At 51.4% G+C, this 19,133-nt stretch overlaps 1 protein-coding gene across 6 annotated transcripts in view; it reads right to left on the bottom strand.

Moving 5' to 3' along the window:
• The window catches only part of LOC144145404 (long-chain-fatty-acid--CoA ligase 1), a 130,521-nt gene that overhangs the window by 41,776 nt on the left and 69,612 nt on the right, over window positions 1–19,133 (bottom strand). Inside the window, exon 1 of one of the 6 annotated variants that reach the window (XM_077677019.1) lies at window positions 17,977–18,235. The exons of 4 other annotated variants lie outside the window; for them this stretch is intronic. In XM_077677019.1, coding sequence (XP_077533145.1) covers window positions 17,977–18,010 — 34 coding nt within the window. In that variant the 5' untranslated portion in view covers window positions 18,011–18,235. Of the gene's footprint in view, window positions 1–2,429; window positions 2,565–17,976; window positions 18,236–19,133 lie in introns of those variants that run through there. One more of the 6 variants, XM_077677051.1, reaches the window with a different exon arrangement.

Here is a 19,133-nt window from a genome sequence, read left to right on the forward strand (position 1 = left end):
CTCGGCTCGCCCCAGGTTTGCACACAACCGGCGGCGGCATTGACACGGCTGTTATCAACCGCCCCAGAGGACGTCTGTAGCCTGTGACGGTGTAAACTTTTGTGAGATGCAACCAATATGCGGACCCAGCAGGGGCGGGGGCACGCAGTGCAGCCTGGTCAGCGCTACTTCCGGACGCTCTTGGGGATCAGCATAGCCCCCGTGGATCCACCACTGGTCCGCGGTGAAGGCCGGAGGAAAAGTTCGGCAAAGCTCATTCTTGCTCTAGAAATGCTAGCAGAAACTGCGGCGTGACGCAGACAGCGCTACGCACAGCGAGGATTTAACTAAACATTCAAGAAATGACTGTTCCTATTTTAACATACCCCTTCTCATGTGTACAGTTGAAAATTCAACGCTTCGCTGAATAAGCACGAAAAATTATTGGCACAAAGACATGAGCAGCAATCTTGCTTCTCGAAATTGGGTCATTCCACTCCCGGCCGCGGCGGCCGTTTTTCTGGTGAAGGCGAAAAGCAAAAACGCCCGTGTGTACGAGATTTCGGCGCACGTTAAAGATTCCCAGGTGGTCAAATTAATCCGGAGCCCTCCACTACGGCGCGCCTCATCGCCTGCATTGTGTCGGCGCATTAAAACCGTACAGTCAATTCAATTCGGAATTAGGTCACACCAGCGAGTCGTAGCATGCTCCACCTATGACGTAATTTTTGAAACGAGAGTTCAATAACGGCGCATCATGCTTGCGTTCTAGCGGCGATCTAGCGACACATCATCATCATCACCAGCCTATCTACGCCCACTGCAGGGCAAAGGCCTCTCCCAGTATTCTCCAATTACCTCGGTCCTGTGCCAACCGTGACCAATTTATCCCCGCAAACTTCTTCATCTCATCTGCCCATCTAACTTTCTGCCGCCCCCTGCAGCGCTTGCCTTCTCTAGGGATCCACTCTGTTACCCTTAATGACCAGCGGTTATCTTGCCTTCGCATTACACGCCCTGCCCACGTCCATTTCTTTTTCTTAATTTCTACTAATATGTCTTTAACACCAGTTTGCTCCCTGACCCACTCCGCTCTTTCTTGTCCCTTAATGTTACACCTAGCATTTTCCGCTCCATTGCCCGCTGAGTCGTTCTCAATTTAAGTTGAACCCTCTTAGTGAGCCTCCAAGTTTCTGCCCCGTAGGTGAGTACCGGTAATATGCAGCTGTCATACACTTTCTTCTTCAGCGACAATGGTAGGCTGCTATTCATTATCTGGGAATGTCTGCCATATGCACCCCACCCCATTTTGATTCTTCTAATTATCTCTGCCTCATGGTTGGGATCTGGGGTCACAACTTGGCCTAAGTAGATATATTCGCTCACCACTTCCACTGCCTCGCCACCTATCTCAAACTGCTGTGCTGTCCCGAGGTTATTGATCATTACTTTAGTTTTCTGCATATTAATTTTCAGGCCCACGGTTCTACTCTGTTCGCCCAGTGCGGAAAGCATGCTTTGCAATTCGTCCCCCGCGCATCATGCTTGCGTTCTAGCGGCGATCTAGCGACACAGTGCGACCGAAATGGAAGAAAGCGTCGAAGGGGACGCCGGAAACAACGAAGCGCGTGCGACAGTAACAGGAGTGTGCCACTATCTGTTTATCCTCTTGGCAGAACAGATGAAGGCTTTCTAAGAACGAGTTCCCAGGGGGCACTGTAGCGTGCTTTAGTTAGTGAAGCTGGGGTCAGCGGCCGCAGGCTCACAGCACAGTTCGCTGGTTATCAGGATTCGTGATAGGCCGGTGTCGCCTCAAGCAGCAGATTTCAGCAGCTGGCCGCAACTGCGCAAAACTGTTCGCTCGGGCGAACCGATGGCGCCACGAAAGTGCGCCACCGAACAAGACGCCGGAGAATCCCGGAGCGTCCTTACGAGCGAAAAGCCTTGGGGCCAGATATACGAAGATGCCCAAACGCAGGAACAGTTGGCCACTGGCTGCCTCTGCCAGGTGCCGAACGGGCTAATAGCTCAAGATAAACAAGCCTGTTTGCTCGTACGGACAGTTCGCAATTGGCCAGTGCCTTCATAGCGTCACATTCTCAACGTGCGGTTGATCCGCTTAACACCGGGCTAAGCAGTAATAATGCGCCATAGCGCATGCCTGCGCAGACCGGAACGCTTTGTGAAGCCGACCCGAAGCTCTCGTCGTCGGTCAAGAGCCGACGGAGACAGATTCAAGCAGGCCGCGAGCCTTGAACCGATCCCTACGGCAGTTGGAGCGGAGCCATTTCGGTTCTCGAGCGGCTGCAACGTTCAAAGACCTTCGTGTTGCTCACAAACGCAAGGGCAAAATTAGACGCTGAACGCCTTCGCGCAGAGACCGCCGCCGTCGCCCCTGAGCGAACTCATCAACGTGGGCGCCAGGCAAATTTGTGAGGCAGACTACTTACGCTCAGCGGCGACCAGTGGCACGTTTAAAGGCGTGAACGACGAAGGTTGTGGCACGCTCAGCAGAAGCAGTAGTGCGCCCTATATATGCGATTACGCACTTACATAGGCGCATAGATGGGATGCGATAACTGCAATCGCCTCCTCGAAACCGCGACTCCCCCATCAAGAGGGCTCAACAGCAGGCTGAGAGGACCAACCGGAGAAATCTTCCCGCGTCAAATATGCAACCCTAGAGACCAACGCTATCACCAAAGCCCGTTCGAGAAATATGCAAACTAAGGACGGGCTAGGGCAGAGGTCGCTTCAGGAGGAGGAGGAATGGCACAATCGCGAGACAAATTTCAACAGAACGCACTATCTCGCGCTTCCGCCAAGTATGGCCGCTCGGTGAAGGCGTGTATGCACGGAATTCCTCCGTAGGCAATCGTGTGCTAAACCTCGTTACAACCAACAGTTGTAACATTTCGCGCAACACTGAAATCGTTGCTACACCAGAAAAGGAAGCTAGTCAAAGTTAGTCACGCTTGTAGGGCCCCCTTGGTGACTAATACTTCGCCAGGTGAGTCCCTGCGCTAGCAGCAGAAATGCTATGTCGCAAAAACGTGTCGTCCGTTAGCGCTTTGAAACACAGGCGAAAGTGTAGAGGACACAAGTATCAGATTACGGGGTTAACGCGCCGACACTACACCTGCTAAGAGGCGAGCCGCAGTGGAGGGCTCCGGATTAATTTAGAACACCTGGATATTTAACGTGCGCCGAAATCTCGACACACTTGCGTTTTTGCGTTTCGCCTCCATTAGCAAAGCAGCCACCGCGGCCGGGATCCAACCCGCGTCCTTGGGTTCAGCAGCACTACGCCGTAGCCACTAAGCCACCGAGGCGGCTGTTGTTCCGAGGCGCGAGACTAACACACGCAGACCGATGTGTGCGAGTTTCAAAAGAGAGCGACAGCGCGTCAGACGGGGCGGGAAGAGAAGCGAACATTTTGCGCTTACTGGCAACCAAATGATTTAATTGGATCGGGACGCCAGCTTCATACGGGCGGGTCGAACCCAAAACAAGTAAAAAGGGGGAGGAGGAAAACCGCAAAAAAAAATTCGTTGTTAAAAAGGCACAATAATGGGGCACAACTGCCAATTCGACAGATACAGAATCTCTTTTTCATGGAGCGAGGCACCAGAAACACTAACACAATATCTTCACCGCGCTGTAGAATGCAAAACGCTTCCAAGATATCACGTGCCCTTTCTACCGATAGCGGCCTAAGATACGGCATTTCTCGAACGGCTCGCAGCCACATTGCAGCAAGGTGGCTGCCAACAGACCCCTTCAGCAAATTGGCATGCTCACGCCGACGGTCACTTATGCAACGGCATGTCTGGTCTAGTAGAATTTCTTGCAAGTCAGTGGGGTGATGTACACGATTCGGGACTTTTGGAGGTTGCGGCGCACGCTGTGGAGGTTTAGGCGCCCAGTTGTCGCTTTGGTGCATAAGAGCACATCTCGGCTTTTTGTCACTCTAGGAAGCCAATTCTGCTGGTGACATATGCCCACATGCGTAGTCAAGGGACGCACAAAAATCTGTACTAAGCAATGAATACCTCCTATGGGCCACCTCCTATTTTGCGTCCAAGGAGGGATCACGCCACACGCCATGGATTAATTCGTGGAGCGAAACAGGAAATGTTAGCCCGCGTTTTGAACGTCTCATTTTGATATTGCTCTTTACTTATGATTTCCATGCGCAATGTCGGCTTCGTGTTGGTTTTTTTTTTTTTTTTTTCGCGCTTATTGCACCCCAGCGTTGAAAGCAGGATGGGTCATCATTTCAGCACGAGATTTGCCTGGTTTGCAAGGCGAGCTGCGGGAGAGACGAGGCAGCACCTTCCCTCACACCGACTGAAACGCGCGGTAGTCCCTGCATGCAGACGGAGCTGCGCGCACCGGCGCTGTAGTCGGGTAGACTGTTTTTGAAAATTTGTTCTTTCACAATGACGGTGAAACGAAAGTCAAAGCTCTCAGTAACGGCCGGCATTTGCAAACGATAAACGCTCATTCACGTATGCGCCTGCTAAAAAAAAAAAAAAAAAAAAAAGCAAATGCGCATTATTTTACAGCATGCCTTTATTTCCTACATACGTGAATGGACACTTTCATCGGTGTTTTTGCGGCAACGTTTGCAAGCCCAATTAAGCCAAATCTGTGCACTGCGCATGATAGCAGGCGGTTGCAGCGTCAGTGTCCTCGCTAGCAGATTTTGCTCAAACTATAAGCCATCGGGGGCGCCCGCTAATCGGTGGTGTTCACGTGGCGCCGCTCCGGAAAACCGGTAACAGTGTGGCCTTCAAGCACCGAGCGGCGCGACGCCGTCATCGGCCAGCCGACGGCGAGGTCAGTGCGGGAAGGGCATCGATGCCCTCTGTTCGTGCCTTGTAGCCATTCATGAGATCCATTATGAACACACCCGTTTTGAATTATTCAGTTCTATCCTAATCACTTGAACAGTTTACAATCCGACTGCGGTCTTGGAGTAGTTCCTGGCGGTGGCTTCTTCGGTAACGTCCACGTGGGCGTGGCCCGGCAACGGGACATCCTTCATCTTTTAGATGCGACTGCATCTCATTCCCTCGCCTTGTCCCTCCATACGGCGTTGTTGTTGTCCGTCCACAACCCTCCCCCATTCTCCTCGCCGCGCGAGCTGCGCTCTCCACCGCTCACCCCCTCTCCTCTCCGATAGCGAACACTCGCTCGCGAGGGGCATTGGATTGGATTCGATTGGGTTGGCTTGGATTTGGATTGGATTAAAGTGGATTGTGTTGCGTCATAGCCGCGGTCGTTCCAGCACCGGCGTTCCGATTTCGGGCACGTGCATAGACTTGATCTTCGCTGCAAATTGCACGGTGGTCCCGTTACTTCACCATCCACTACCCGTACACTTCAGCGACCACAAGGCCGTCATCGTTAACGTTACGCCGCGTGTTAAATAAAGAATACACGATACGCGTTCCTCACACGTTTCACGCAACTGGAGAATCAACCCAACGGAAACACCAAGTGAACCCCCAAGATGCATCGCATCTCAACAGGATTCCCCTCGCGGGAAGGTGGGGTAATTTTTAAATGCAGAGCATTTCAGTAACTCACGATGTCACCCGCGTTGGCGTCCGTAGTCCGCGTCCGCATCGCTCCCCCTACACTATATAAAAAAATAATACTTGCCGGCGCCAGGTTTCGATCCTACGACTCTGCGGGCGGAACGCAAGGTGCACGGTACTCTACCAACTGAGCCACAAAGCCGACGCAGAACGGAAGGTTACGAACGTGCCTTATATCCTTGACTCATTCAACCGTCGGCCAGAGGTGCGCCCTCTCCCCCGCGTCCTCCTCGCCTTCTCTCCGCTCGCAACGCCCTCTCTCGCCGCGTTCGGTTCGGGCGCACAACAGGTGGGAACGTGCGCAACACCCTCTCTCGCCGCGTTAGGTTCGCGCGCAAGAACAGGTGGGGTGCTCGCATCGCGCCCTCTCGCCGCGGTCGGTTCGCGCTTAAACCACATATGTCGTTCGCGCGCGCTGCGGTCGCTAACATCTGTGGCGTGATCGTGACGTCAGCATCACGCGTTCGCGTGGTGGCGATTTCGGCGCTATAACACTCTCTCGCGAGGGGCAATGGATTCGATTCGATTGGATTGGCTTGGATTTGGATTGGATTAAAGTGGATTGTGTTGGATTGTGTTGCGTCATAGCCGCGCCACGTTGCGTCATAGCCGCTCCACGTTGCGTCATAGCCGCGGCAGGGGGTTCACGGCACGTTTCACCATCGACTTCATCGACAATGTCTACGCTGGAAGACAACAATTACAACAACAACAACCAATACGTAATCCATACGACTTGCAGGTGCGCCCCCCCGCAGAAATGCTCTGCATTTGATCGTGCCCCTCGCGAGGGAGATGTTTTTTTTTTTCGAAACACCCGCACCCATTCAACCATCATTGTCTGCGACGTCCATTTGTCACATATACAGGCTGCATACTGCGATGAATTCGGACTGGGGCGAACTTCTCAGTTTTGTCCACTGCTCAAAGTGTCCGTTTCGAGCAATCCCTCACTGGCTGAAAGCAGACGATCGGGTGAGACGCAGCGCAAGCGAGGCGGGGCGTCGGCTCCTGCGCACGCGTAATAGGTCAGAGGCCTCGCAAGTGCACCTACGTCCCGACTGAAACGGACGCCAAATGGACATCTTTAAACGGGCAGACTCAGAATTTCGCCCCTGGCCAATACCGTTCAGCGCCATGTTGCCAATGGTGTCCGACAAACCAGAGCAATGAACCCTTGGCTCGCTTGTGCCGTGGTGTGTCAGTTCACAATCAACAACCTCCTCGTGCGCCTGTCTACGTGACGTATCAAAAAAAAAAAAAAAAGGGGGGGGGGGCAGTTTGAGCAACACAGCGATTTCAGCAACGGTCTAACCGGTGTGTTAAACGAGGCTGTGAGAGCAGAGAGGCACGGTAACAACAGGGCACGATTCGCGAAGTCGTGTAAGCGTACCACATCAATAGGAGGGGAAGTGAACCTGTCAGAAAGCCGTTAGTCGTACTGTGTAGAGAAACTACGTTTTTGGATGGCCATAGTCATGATCTGATGCTTCTGTTCTTGGTCACGACGCACTTCGTATCGCGTGGTTTCTTGTACTATACATGCATACGTGTGTGAAGAATATCAGTTGACAGTCAGCGCTTGTGTGCCCTTTGTACAAGTTCCGTCCTCGCGTGTTTGCGCCGCAACACAAGCTGGGTTTCATCTGATCCCGTCTCGCGTATTTCTAACTCCACGGGATATCATTCTGATAGCAGCATCACGAGGCTGTCACTCGTTGAAGCGCATAGCTAATGTCCTTGTGTACGACTCCGCGTCAACTCGTGCGCGCAGGCCCGTCCAGCAGCGACGCCCTGACCTCTGGCCTTCACGGAAGCGGTCAGCAGCGCAGAGACAAGTGAAAGTAGTCACGCCACCTCTGGCTCGGCCGGAGGAGCGTGCTCAGCTGGCGCAGGCCAAACAAAAACGGCTCGTCTTTCCGCGCAGCCTCCACAAGTGGGCCCGATAAGACCGCTCGTTTTACCGGCGCCGTCCTCCGCGCGCTCTAGCCATCACAGCGGGTACGGACACGGGGCCTGCGACGAAAGATAGGGCCCGCGACCCTAGGCTAGGCAGCAAATCGGCTTGTCGATAAACACGAGGCAACTGTCGAGTGACAGCGGAAAATATAAAAAGGGGCCGCGCTGCCGAGTGGAATTCTGACAGCTCGAGTCGGCGAGGGCAGCAACAAGCAAGTGACACGACAGTTGCCGCGTCAAGGCTCAACCTTCGAGCCTCCCACGGCGACAATGCACGCACCTCAGGCTGCAGTCGTCAACCACATTAGACAACGAAGCACGCGAGGGACAACCTCTCTGTAACGACGAACTTCGTCCGGTGGCGTTCCCCTAGCATGCAGCCGGCGTTAGGCCGTCCACCGGTTCCAAGTAAAAAAAGGGTTACAATTTAAATTCCATGCTACAGATAAACCTGGATGTAACGAAGTTGACAAAATTTGGCAATTTTCCGTTACATGCAGGTTTCGAGTTAAGGCTTGCGGGAATGAAGCAGAAACGAAACAAACTGGCGAATTCACCCTTTACGGATTTATTTCGCCGCGAAAAACTGCGTGAGCTGCGCCTGCTGCTTCCACACGAGCTTGACACTACCCAAAAAAGCAAGGTCCCTTACCCCCGTATTAACGAACGTAAGTTCAGTATCGCTTTTGCCGTTTTTGGCACTTTTCGGCGCCTTAAAGCGTTTCAAGAACTGGATTTATGCTACAAGGGTGCCTTCTTGCGAACTTGATGCTCTTTGCCACACTCAAGATTGTTAAGAGGGTGCGAGCTGGGATACTGTACCAGGCGGCGACATTCTCTTTCTCGTCGGCGAAGACGGCATTTAAAATTGTGCGCTTGTCTTGGAAAGACACAACTTTTTGTTTTCTGGCAGCAGAACTCATCACCGACAAATTGAAATCACACTCACACTTGGAAACGTGCGGTAGTTCGCGGTGCGAGCGAAAAAAAACGTGAAGCGTTGTTAGCCTTGCTCTCTGGCGTGGTGTCACGCTACACAAGCGAAACCAGGAGTGCATGCTAAGTTAGCCACGGGATGACGCTAGCCGGTCCGTCCGTCATCACCACCATGACGGATTGCGAACGTCTGGAATTCCAGACATTTTCGTTAATACTTGCTTCTTACAGTAGTGCTAGTATTCACTAGATTAGATCGTTTCTTCGGCCGATTTTTTTAGTAAAAGTGCAAAAAACAATGACTGATCAGCTTTCCAACTTTGTTACATCAAGGTTAACCGCCGCAACCTGTCGTTACATAGAGATCGCAAACACATGGACTTTAATGGGGTTGCAATGGGTAATTGAAAAACTTCGTTAAATCCAGGAATTCGTTACACAGAGTCTTGTTAAATCCAGGAATTCGTTACACAGAGGCTTGTTACACCCAGGTTTACCTGTATTACAACCAAGAAAATAGTTGTAATATTCCCGAACTAGGCCACTGACGCCCAATGCGTATATGGCCGCTTTTTCGCGGCAGGCCAGTTTGGCAGGACTGTTACGTCCTTGGCGTTTATTCGGACTGCGGGTCGCGGGGTTTCGGCAACCAGGCAGCTCCAATTAAACCGCTTTTGCGAAATTCGGCTTTAAAAAAAAAAGAAAAAGAAAGACGACACTAAAAAACCGGCGGTCGTTCGCCAAGACTTGCTTCGCACAAGAAATAATAAAAGCAACTATATTTTGACGAAATTCGAAGCCTCGAGAAGCACAGCTGACGCCTAACTATGGCAAGATATGCACAATTTAAATCCCATCGGCTTAATGTCGCGAAAAACTGGCGCCTTCTCTTGCGTTCAGGTGACTTCACTAGTAACTTTGACATGGGACACTCGCCAGCCAACTCCCTATTCTTCCCCGCCAGAGTCCGGCACACTCGCGGAATCAACCTTTGTACACGGGCGCACAACTTAGTCCAACACGGCACATCTGGATGACCACGCTCTTGCGCGAGGTAAAGTTCCTCGACATGCTCATACGCAAGTACTCTATAGCGCGAGGGTAACGTCTTGTTCAATGCATGCAACGATGGCGCAGTGGCAACGAATCGGTATCAGCAGTCCCGCGGAACTACTTTGTCCTCAACTTCGATGGACAGATTGCTCCACTACTAACGAGCTTTTTCTTTTCGCCCACAGGTAAAACCGACCGCGCATTTTAAGCGACTGTCGAACGCGTTCTCAATCGAACCACTTAAGGAATCATTGGTGTTCATCGGGTCTGGAACGACTTATCGCGCGACGAACAAACGCAGAGCGGGGTGACCTTGCAATGCTCCGGCCTTTGGTATACCCTGGCGCGAGTATACGCCAGTTCCGCCGGGTTCATAGTCGTGTTGGTCACGCGCTTTTCCCCCGTGCTGCCACGAGTCGGCCAAACAGTTTGGCAAGAGCGTCGGGTTAGGAAGACCTGGCATCGGACGTCCACTGACGGAATTACAAGTATACCGGATGCTCATAGCCTCTCATAACGCGAGAATTGGCAATGAGAAGCTGCACATATATTAAAACACCACGACTGTCCTGAGCGCCCTGCCCAATCCTTTCGGGCGTGGCCGTCAAACAGCAACACACACTGGCGTATGATGTGCTCGAAACGGGGAGGTCCAACGAAGGAACAAGACGAAGCGAAAGTTGCAACTGAGACCACGCGCGTTTACAGTTGCGCACATTGCATCAAGCCCTCAGCATGTCGAGAGCGCATTATACAAAGAAACGAGCCTTCCAAGAAAAACGTATTGCCAACTCGTTAACTACTCCCATTGCCAACTCGCCCGACGGTCAAGTACTCAAACAAAAATTGACCCGCTTGCTTCACTAAAATTTACGTCAAACGTCGATACGGCGTTTTTGCAGCTACCAGACCCGCTGTTAGTGCGACAACAAGCCGCAACGCGCGCCTCGCAGCGTGCACAAAACGCATCACAGTTTTTTTTTTTTTTTTTTTTTTTTTTACAACAGCAATTGTGTGCGATACACGTGTCTTTTCATTGGGCGACCGGGTCACACAGCTGCCTCTCCGCGTTTCATTTCGCGGTAGTAAATCTAAACCTGACTCGATTGACGCCAGCGGCACGAGGCCGTTGAACACGAGCACCCGTCATTCCCCCCGAACGCCCTAGTCACCTGCCCTGCGTGGCTCAGCACGTTTTCTGCTGCTGATGATGTTTCGCGGCGCAAGGGCATCATGGCCAGAGAGCGCCAAATGCGTTAGGCTCGGTGCGAACCTAAAGGGGGCACGTAGTCAAAATACAACTTCGTTCAATCTGACGGAACTACAGGTTTTCCTGCTCAAGGGCCCTCTGCAGGCGTCATCTAATTTAATCCCGGTGCCAGCGAATTTAATTCGGTCGTCAACCAAATTAATCTAGCTGCCAGAAGGTTTGTTCAGGAGTGTTTTGTGTGAACTTAGGTGCAGCTTTGCAGACTTTGTTGCGCATGGTGCGGTGAAAACGTGGTGTTTCTTGATCCATCGTGTGCAACATGTGTTATGCGCACAGCTTAATGGGAGAGCGGTCTTGTTTGATCCGTTGGTGCCGTGTGCTGATCGTCTGCGAGGTCGCCAGAAGTGTCGTCTGCTCGGGTATTGTTAAGCCAGCAGACTTGCCAGCGTATTGTTACGTGAGCAGACGGTACCTCAGGCGCGAGCAGGCAATATTTCTGACGCGAGCCGGCGACATTTGGAAATAATACTTAACACGGTAGAAAAACATTCATTGATTGAAAATCAGAATGCAAAGGGCATTTGTAATGTGTTTTTTATCAAAGTAACTTCTGAAGGTATTGTTACGCGAGAAGCGGACAATGCTTCTGACGTGAGTTATCGACGGCGCCCTCCTAGACGATCAGCTCACAGCACGCGGCACCAACGAATCAAAAAGACCGCTCTCTTGATCAGCGCGTGTTAGTAAGTGCTGCGCGCATAAAACATTTTTCACATGATGGATCAAGAAACACCACGTTTGCACCACACCACGCGCCACCAAGTCAGCAAAGCTGCGCCTAATTTCGCTCAAACCCCTCCTAAACAACCTTCTGACAGCTGGATTAATTTGGTTGGCGACCGGATTGGTTGGCACTTGGATTAAATTCTCTGGCAGCTGGATGAAATTAAATGGCGTTTAGATTAAATTGATTGATTGTAGGGTTTAACGCGCCGACGCAACGCAGGCGATGAGGCGCTCCGTAGTGGAGGGCTCCAGATTAATTTTGGGTTAAATTAGATGGCGCTTGGAATAAATTAGACGGCGGTTGGGTTAAATTGAGCTGGAAAACCTTAAGTGTTTGTGAACTCCCTCAGTTCCACTCCAGCCACGAAAGACGTTTTTGTAGCGCAAGCTACACTACGCTACCTCGGGCAGTCTTCATGGGGTGACCAGTTTTGCCATTGAGCGCTAGAGGTCAAACCACACCCCCTTCCGCTAGCGCCCGGCACGGAGCAGCGGCCCAATAACAGGAACACATAGGTAGCAGGGGAGTGATAGGCGAGGAAGGAAAGGAGACGTGCGCGGGACCCGTGCGCGGGGCGTGGCGGAGGAAGGCGAGGACGCTGCCGCCGCAGCGATAAGCGCGCGCCACGAAGGAAGGCCACGAGGCCACGTGCGGAGCAGAACCGTACAGCAGAGCTGTGGTCCCTGGTACAGCGGCGAGGCTTAAACAACGCCCTGAGGCGAGGGAAAATGCTACTGTTGCGTACAGCTTCGCTACCTTCAAGTCCTACGCATTAGTGTGAGCTCCCTTCATTTTTTAAATCGAACTGTTAAAGAAACTTTCAAATTTCGCGCTACAGACACGTAGTATGAACGCGAGTGACGTAATAAGGGCCGCAACTAAAAACAATTATCAGTGTGTTAACTGTACGTTAGCATTCCAATGATACGATAAAACGGAACTAGGGGCCCCCCCTACAATAGCTCAGCCATGTTTCTTCGCGCTGGCTTAGGTTGCCGGCCGCCAATCCCGAAACAAGATTCTGTGACGTCATAGAGAAGTCAACAGAGAGTGACTGGGGAGTCGCCGATGTTTCACGTTTTCTTTAGTATATCGATTATTTGTTTCAAGTTTGCAGTAAAATTATATCACTGTCTCGAAAAATCGGCAGTTTTTTTTCAATGAACCTACAACCAGCCTAGGAAATTTTCGTGTCCGAGTCAGCAGAAAACTCCCAGGCTACTACTGGCTAATGGCTACACCCAGGCTACAAAACCAAACTACTGGCACCGCCAGGGATTGAACCCGGGCCCGAAGAGAGGAACGGAGCGAGAGCCCGTCGTCTTGCAGACTAAGCTACGCTCCTCACGCGTATGAAGAGGGGGAGGGCGCTCTTTGGAGGCGACACATGAAACAAGGCAGTGAGAGAGATGACGCGATAGCCGCGCGTGCCGTCCTCCTCCTCACCCTTCGAAAGACTCGGTTTTGTTTCTGCTGACGCTGCTGCGTTCAGGACACCGGCCCCGCGAATCCCAGGTAACGGCTGGCAGAGTGGGTTCACACTTTTTAGAGCCACGTGTGTGAATTCAAGCGAACGGGTCATCGTTGTGGGTGTCGTTTGCAGCTTCGCAGTCCAACCATTTTCACAGCGTGGATTGGAGCCAATTATTTTTTTATTTTTTTAACATACCGGGCTCATGAGGACTTCACGTCGGGGTTTTAATTTTTTACGACCATTTTCTGTAATTCGGAACTGAAAGGGCCTTTTCCGGGTGACCTAGCCCAAGACCTAGATCTAGCCCGTTTACCTAGGCCAAGAAAGATTACAGTCTTTAAAAGGCGACAAGAGAAAACAGCTGCGAAACCTATTCGACAATCTCTCCCACGCTCCGTCCCTATCACCTCTGTCAGAATCAAAACAGCTTGAGCTTCCGCTTTTCTCGCTGCGTTTACCATGGGTCACCGCACCCTCTATGTACCGCTATACTCGAGGTTGCGCAAGACGTCTAGCGTTTCATAGGCTCCGTCTTATCACTCAGCTGACCAGGAACACTCCGTGCGCTACTGCAACGATACACGCATAAGCAGAAACAGCTCGGGCCGCTGACGACGCGTGCCGGCTTCCTTTCAAGACTCGCAAAACATCCTGCCAACCAGAGATCGCGCGGGAAGTTTGTGCTTTTTCACTAGCGGGCTCCGATGTCGCGAATGTTTGACAAGTGGCGCGTGTCGTGTGCGCGATTACGCGGAAAAGCCCGCCAACCTTGGCAAGGTCGCACTAAAAGGACATGCGATTCTTGTTCGGTGATTTTGCGGAAATCGAAAACATTCGCCACCAAAAAAAATCGACCAACTGCTTGCTCGTCACTGTCCATCTCGCTGAATTGACAACTCGAATCCCCGAGCTGTCAAAAAAAAAAAAGAACATGTCGGCAATCTAGAACGCGAACACCTACGCGTACAGTTTTTGGTTGCTTTAGAGAACACCGATGTGCCATCCGCACTTAGTTTTCGGACACTTTGGAACAACGATTTCGAACCTTTCACTTCGTAATAGTAACTCATTATCATAACGTCAAATTCCAACGAAGTCCTTCAGTGCAAATATGCCTCGGACGAGCTTTACGCAGGAAAAAGCCTTCGAGGGCATAACTGTTTTTCGAGAGGAAAAACAAAAGGAAGGCGGAAAACCATTGGCTGGTTGTAATGAAGCAAATGCACAGACGAGTAGCGCAGGGGGGGGATCGAGGGAGGCCACGACCCCTTTCCCCTACCCCTTTGCTACTGCCGTTACCCTGCCTCCTGAATTCGGAATTTGTTACTTGCATCCTCACAATGGTCGTTCCTTGCGGAAACTGCAAGTCTTTCTCGTTTCGGCTGAAACCCATCAGCGCTCCCAGCAAGTTGCGAAACTGAGTGAAATAGCAGATAAAGGACGCCGAAGCCGCGTTGCCTACAATAGTCGTGGTGCTTCCCTGGGGCCGACGTTTCCTACCGGAAATTGCCGTGATGACGCAGGCCGGCCGACCGTCGTCACTGACTGCGTGGCCCAACCACGAGGAACAACTGCCACCTATAGTTCATCTCACAAGCTAGCTGCAGCACCGTGGAGGCTACATTGTTGTCCCCCTCAGGGCGCCTAACTCACCGCGAAGGAAGCGACAAAAGGCGCCGGGGCCGTGCGGTGCCACTTGCCGAGAGGGGAGAAGGGAGTGTCCTTTCAGAACCCCCTTCACGGCGGATTAGGCGCCCTCAGTGGGCGCACTATTGATAACAATGTAGCCTCCACAGTGCTGCAGCTAGCTTGTGAGATGAACTATAGTTTCACCTTTTAAGGCTACGCGGACACACTCACGTTATTGATACAACCACACTGAAGCTGGCTGCAGTCAACAGAATAACCTTCATTTCAGCGGGCAATATTCGCAGAATTTTGAACAGGACCCTGGGCTTTTTTTAACAATAACAAGAACAGCAAACCGCTAAAAAGCTGAATTAGGTTTTCTTTTAACGTCATCTGTCAACTTATACTCCTGTCACACGACAATGACATTCGAAGTTAAGCAGAGCGGAGAACCGGTTCCTGTACGGTAACCGGCACAGCTGCGCATGCGCACAACCAGTTTTTCGCCCTCTGCACACGCGCAGTAGCGCCGGTCGCCTACCGGGTACCGCACCGGGACCGGTTCTCCGTTCTGCTATAACTCTCCAATATCATAAGTTTGCCCTAGGCGAGAATACCGAATGACAATGACCAAATGAGTTCGAAGCAACCTCGACAGCAGTGGTGCGTCACCAAATAAGGGGATGTAACAACAGACCGAAGAGCACTGTGTCTAAAAACTATCAGCAGAGCTAGTATACGTTTCCTTGCGTGCTCTTAGAATAGAAGGCAAACAACGCACGCGTGCGCTCTCGTCCAGCGACCGCGCAACGACACAACTACCTCTCATGGGCACACGCATCACGACATGGCTAGTCTATTTTATCAGCATTCGAAAGTGAAATAATCATGAACTTTATCATAGAATTTATTACGCATGTCTGGCTCTGGTAAATAACGTTTACACGCGTACGTACGCTCGCACGTCATCCCGGTTGCAATCGACGTCACCACTCCGTTCGGAGTGGATCGCAATCCCACGCTCGCCGTGAGAAACCGTAGATAGTGCTGGAAGAGTAGGGCGGAATGACACGCCCCTCTCTAGGAGCGCTGGCATGGGTTCTCTTCAAGAAGCTCCTCACATTAGAGGGACGATTTAGTGCACAAGCGTGTGTGCACACCCATCTGCTGCCATTTTATGGCCCTACCAATTTCATCAAAAGACATCAAACCTGAATTGAAATTTCGCTGTTGATGTTGACGAGCCGAAAAGTTAACTTCCTTTTAAGCTCAACTAACTTGTGGTCGGCGTCCTTGCTTTTCTGTATCAAAACCACGGCGAACTAACTTTAGCCGGAGTTTTACAGTCGAGGCGAATATACATTTTATTCGTTGCTTAGGTGGCTGGGCCTGCGAAACGCGGGGCTACATAGCGTCGCTGCAGGAAGGGCATTTCGTAATTGCCTCGCAGTCTTGATTGTGGGGTTCAACGCGTGGAAGCTTCACCTGGGCCGTGAGGCGCGCCGTAGTGGAGGGCTCCGGATTAATTTCAACCACCCGGGCATCTTTAAAGTGCGCCGAATTCTCGACACCCAGGCGTTTTCCTCTCCACCAGAAAAGCAGCCACCGCGGCCGGGATCGAAGCTGCGTCCTTTGGGCTCAGCAGCACAACGCCTTAGCCACTGGGCCACGGCCTCACAGTTTTGGCACATCTTATGTTGAAATATCAACTACTGCTAGGCACTACATAAGCGGCCTATTAGATTATTTAACCTTTTGTTTTTTTTATTTCTACACTTGTACAGTTCAAGCTATTATTTATAGTAGCACACGCTTTACAACTAGTTCATTCAATTCATATTACACTTTAAGGTATTCGCACTATTAAATTACCTACCAAACCTATCAGCCTCAAATTTGGCATTTGCGATTCATTCGAGCACACGACGAAGAGTTAAACCGATAAGCGCGCGCTGCACGTCAGAACAGTGTTCCCTTCGAAGCGAACAGCCTGCACGCGCAGATGGCACATAAAACAGTACGAGCTTTGCAGCTTGGGCGGGAGACGCTGCCACACTGTGCAACCCGCGCCTTTTATTCCCTTCAACGTCATACGCGTCGCCCTCTTGCTGTTGAAAGAGCACCGCCAGTGCATGCGGCTCATTTCGCGGCGGTTCGGCGAACTTCCCGTACAACGTGGACGCGTTTACCTAACGCGACTAGCGGGGTCACTCACCGCCTTGATTTTTGCTTTTTTTTTCTTGGGTCGGGTCTGCTGGCCAAGGAAAGCCACCGCTCGATTGATAATCCCGTTTTTTTTTTATTACTACTTTCTCATTCCTCAAACTTGACCCTATCAACACATTCTGTTTGCCCCAATGCTGGCCCAACTCCAAGCATAATACTCACTATAAAGCGCATACTTAGCGGTGTGCCCGCCGGAAATAAAAAGAAAAGACGCAGCTCTAAATATTCGCGCCGGGTGAAAGATCTCAGCTGCTGACGCAGCAGTGTGCCCGCAGTATACAAATTTAGGAGACTGCAATGCGAGGCCGCGCTACGACAGGATACTGGGATTACAGCCGGTGCCGCTGCATCAAATTTCGGGCCGCTCCGCCGTAGCGAGCACTCATTTTTTTTCACGCGCCCACGTCCATTTCTTCATGCCGGGGAATGTGACGCACCGTCCAATGGCGGCAGAGAGGACGCGTGTGCTGCCCCAAAACGCGAGCGTGGTCAGGTATCGGCGATCTGGAAAGTCCGCGCTGCGCCTCCGAGACGAAGGCGCAGTGGCAAGCAGGGAAATTTCGCCACGGGTTCACAAAACAAGGGCAGGCATGCCAGGGCGTCTCGGTACGATGGTGGCACAATGCAGAGTCGTTGACCTCAACGGCACGGCAAACCTGCCCAGGTGAACGTATCCGCACCGCACATGCCAGTTACCTACTCGTAAGCTTGAACGCTGATGTGTAAAAGACACCTTCTGAACGGAAACTTTTTGAGGAGCGCGCAGGGGCACCCCATATTGTCAAGGGCAGGCGACTACGAACGTTCAAAAAGCCCAGTGAACTGCACACTTGTCAAAGCGCTGGCGCTCACTGTGGACTACGTTAGTACGTAATCTTCTCTGTAATTCCTACGTTTCGACATCGCGACACTCACTAACGGGAAAACCAAATTGATTAAAAAAGAGGGACACAATAGAACAAATAAAACTCCGTTGGAATTTCCGAAAAGTGAACGCAATTCGCACTTTTGGCCACATTAAGATGGCAAACACAAGCGCCTGTGGAAAAAAAAAAGCTCGGCATTGGTCAGTAATGTCACAATTCAGGGCACAAGAGGAGACAAAGGTGGTACGCACCAAGACTTTTCAGGGGGTTTGAATGGACGACCATGCCGACAGAGAATCGTGGAGTCAACACAGAGAAGCGATAGTTACGACCATCCGGTGTTTTATGAGACGATTACTGAACAAAGACGCAACTCGTCGCGGCTAACAAGAAACAATAGTTCACACAAACTACTAACTGGACAGACGAAGCACGCATCAATCTTCCACTAAACGCACCTACGACGACCACCACCACACACACGGGACAACACAACACAATGAACACGTCGACCAAAATCAAACAAGAAAAAACAAACGCCTAGCGCCACCTAGGCCACAGAACTGAAGCTGCCGTTCGGTCGTTGCAATGAAATGACACCAGGTGGCGGCAGCTCAAATATCACAATAACAAGCGTGGCGCAGGCGCAGCGTGCCATTTAAGCCGGTCGTGGGCCTCGACGTGGCCTCGACCGCTCGGCCGCGATCGCTCTTTTATGGATGACGAAATCACCCGAATAGGTTGCCGAGTTGCTGAGCTTTAAACAAACAATATGGGGAGATCTGCTAATTGGGCTAAATTTTCGTTGTTACAATTTGAAAAGGGCTACCTTCCGCGAAAGTGGGTGCTCGTTCTCCGAAACCAGCGTTCAATAGCCGTTCAGTCGTTTCGGGATATTTGACATGCTCTCATATTTCGTGCTGCTACCGCGTGTTTGTTAAGACTCGTAATAATGCGCTTTGCTGCAGATGTAAGGGCATTAAATCATAGGTAGACATGCATGTCAGTGTCCCGCTAATAAAACCGGCATAAACTTGTGCCTAAAAATAAAAGTGAAAGGCGTTTCCTTTATTACCTGGTTTCGTCTTATTCGAGCTGATGCAGCAAGTGTAAACGTTTTTACAGACTACGCTTTTATGAAAATGATCGCTTATCGCCGATAATTTTCGATTTCTGTCGCCCCGGAGGAGCCTCATGCAACAGTAATGCATCGCAAGTTACTGAGGGGACTGCATCCGCTAACAATTTGCCACACTGGCCCGCCAAAAAACGCTGGGCTTTCTGCTTACAGCCTGGGATTGGATTTATGCACACCCCCCTAACACCCCCCCCCCCCCCCCCCCCCAAAAATCGAAATTCTGCATAAAACCCTGCTTACAGCACATTTATAGCACAACCCCAAACCCAT

This window comes from Haemaphysalis longicornis, unplaced genomic scaffold, assembly GCF_048455015.1.
Source record: "Haemaphysalis longicornis isolate Haplotype H1 unplaced genomic scaffold, Haemaphysalis longicornis Haplotype H1 scaffold_1, whole genome shotgun sequence".
In the NCBI taxonomy this organism is placed as follows: domain Eukaryota; kingdom Metazoa; phylum Arthropoda; class Arachnida; order Ixodida; family Ixodidae; genus Haemaphysalis; species Haemaphysalis longicornis.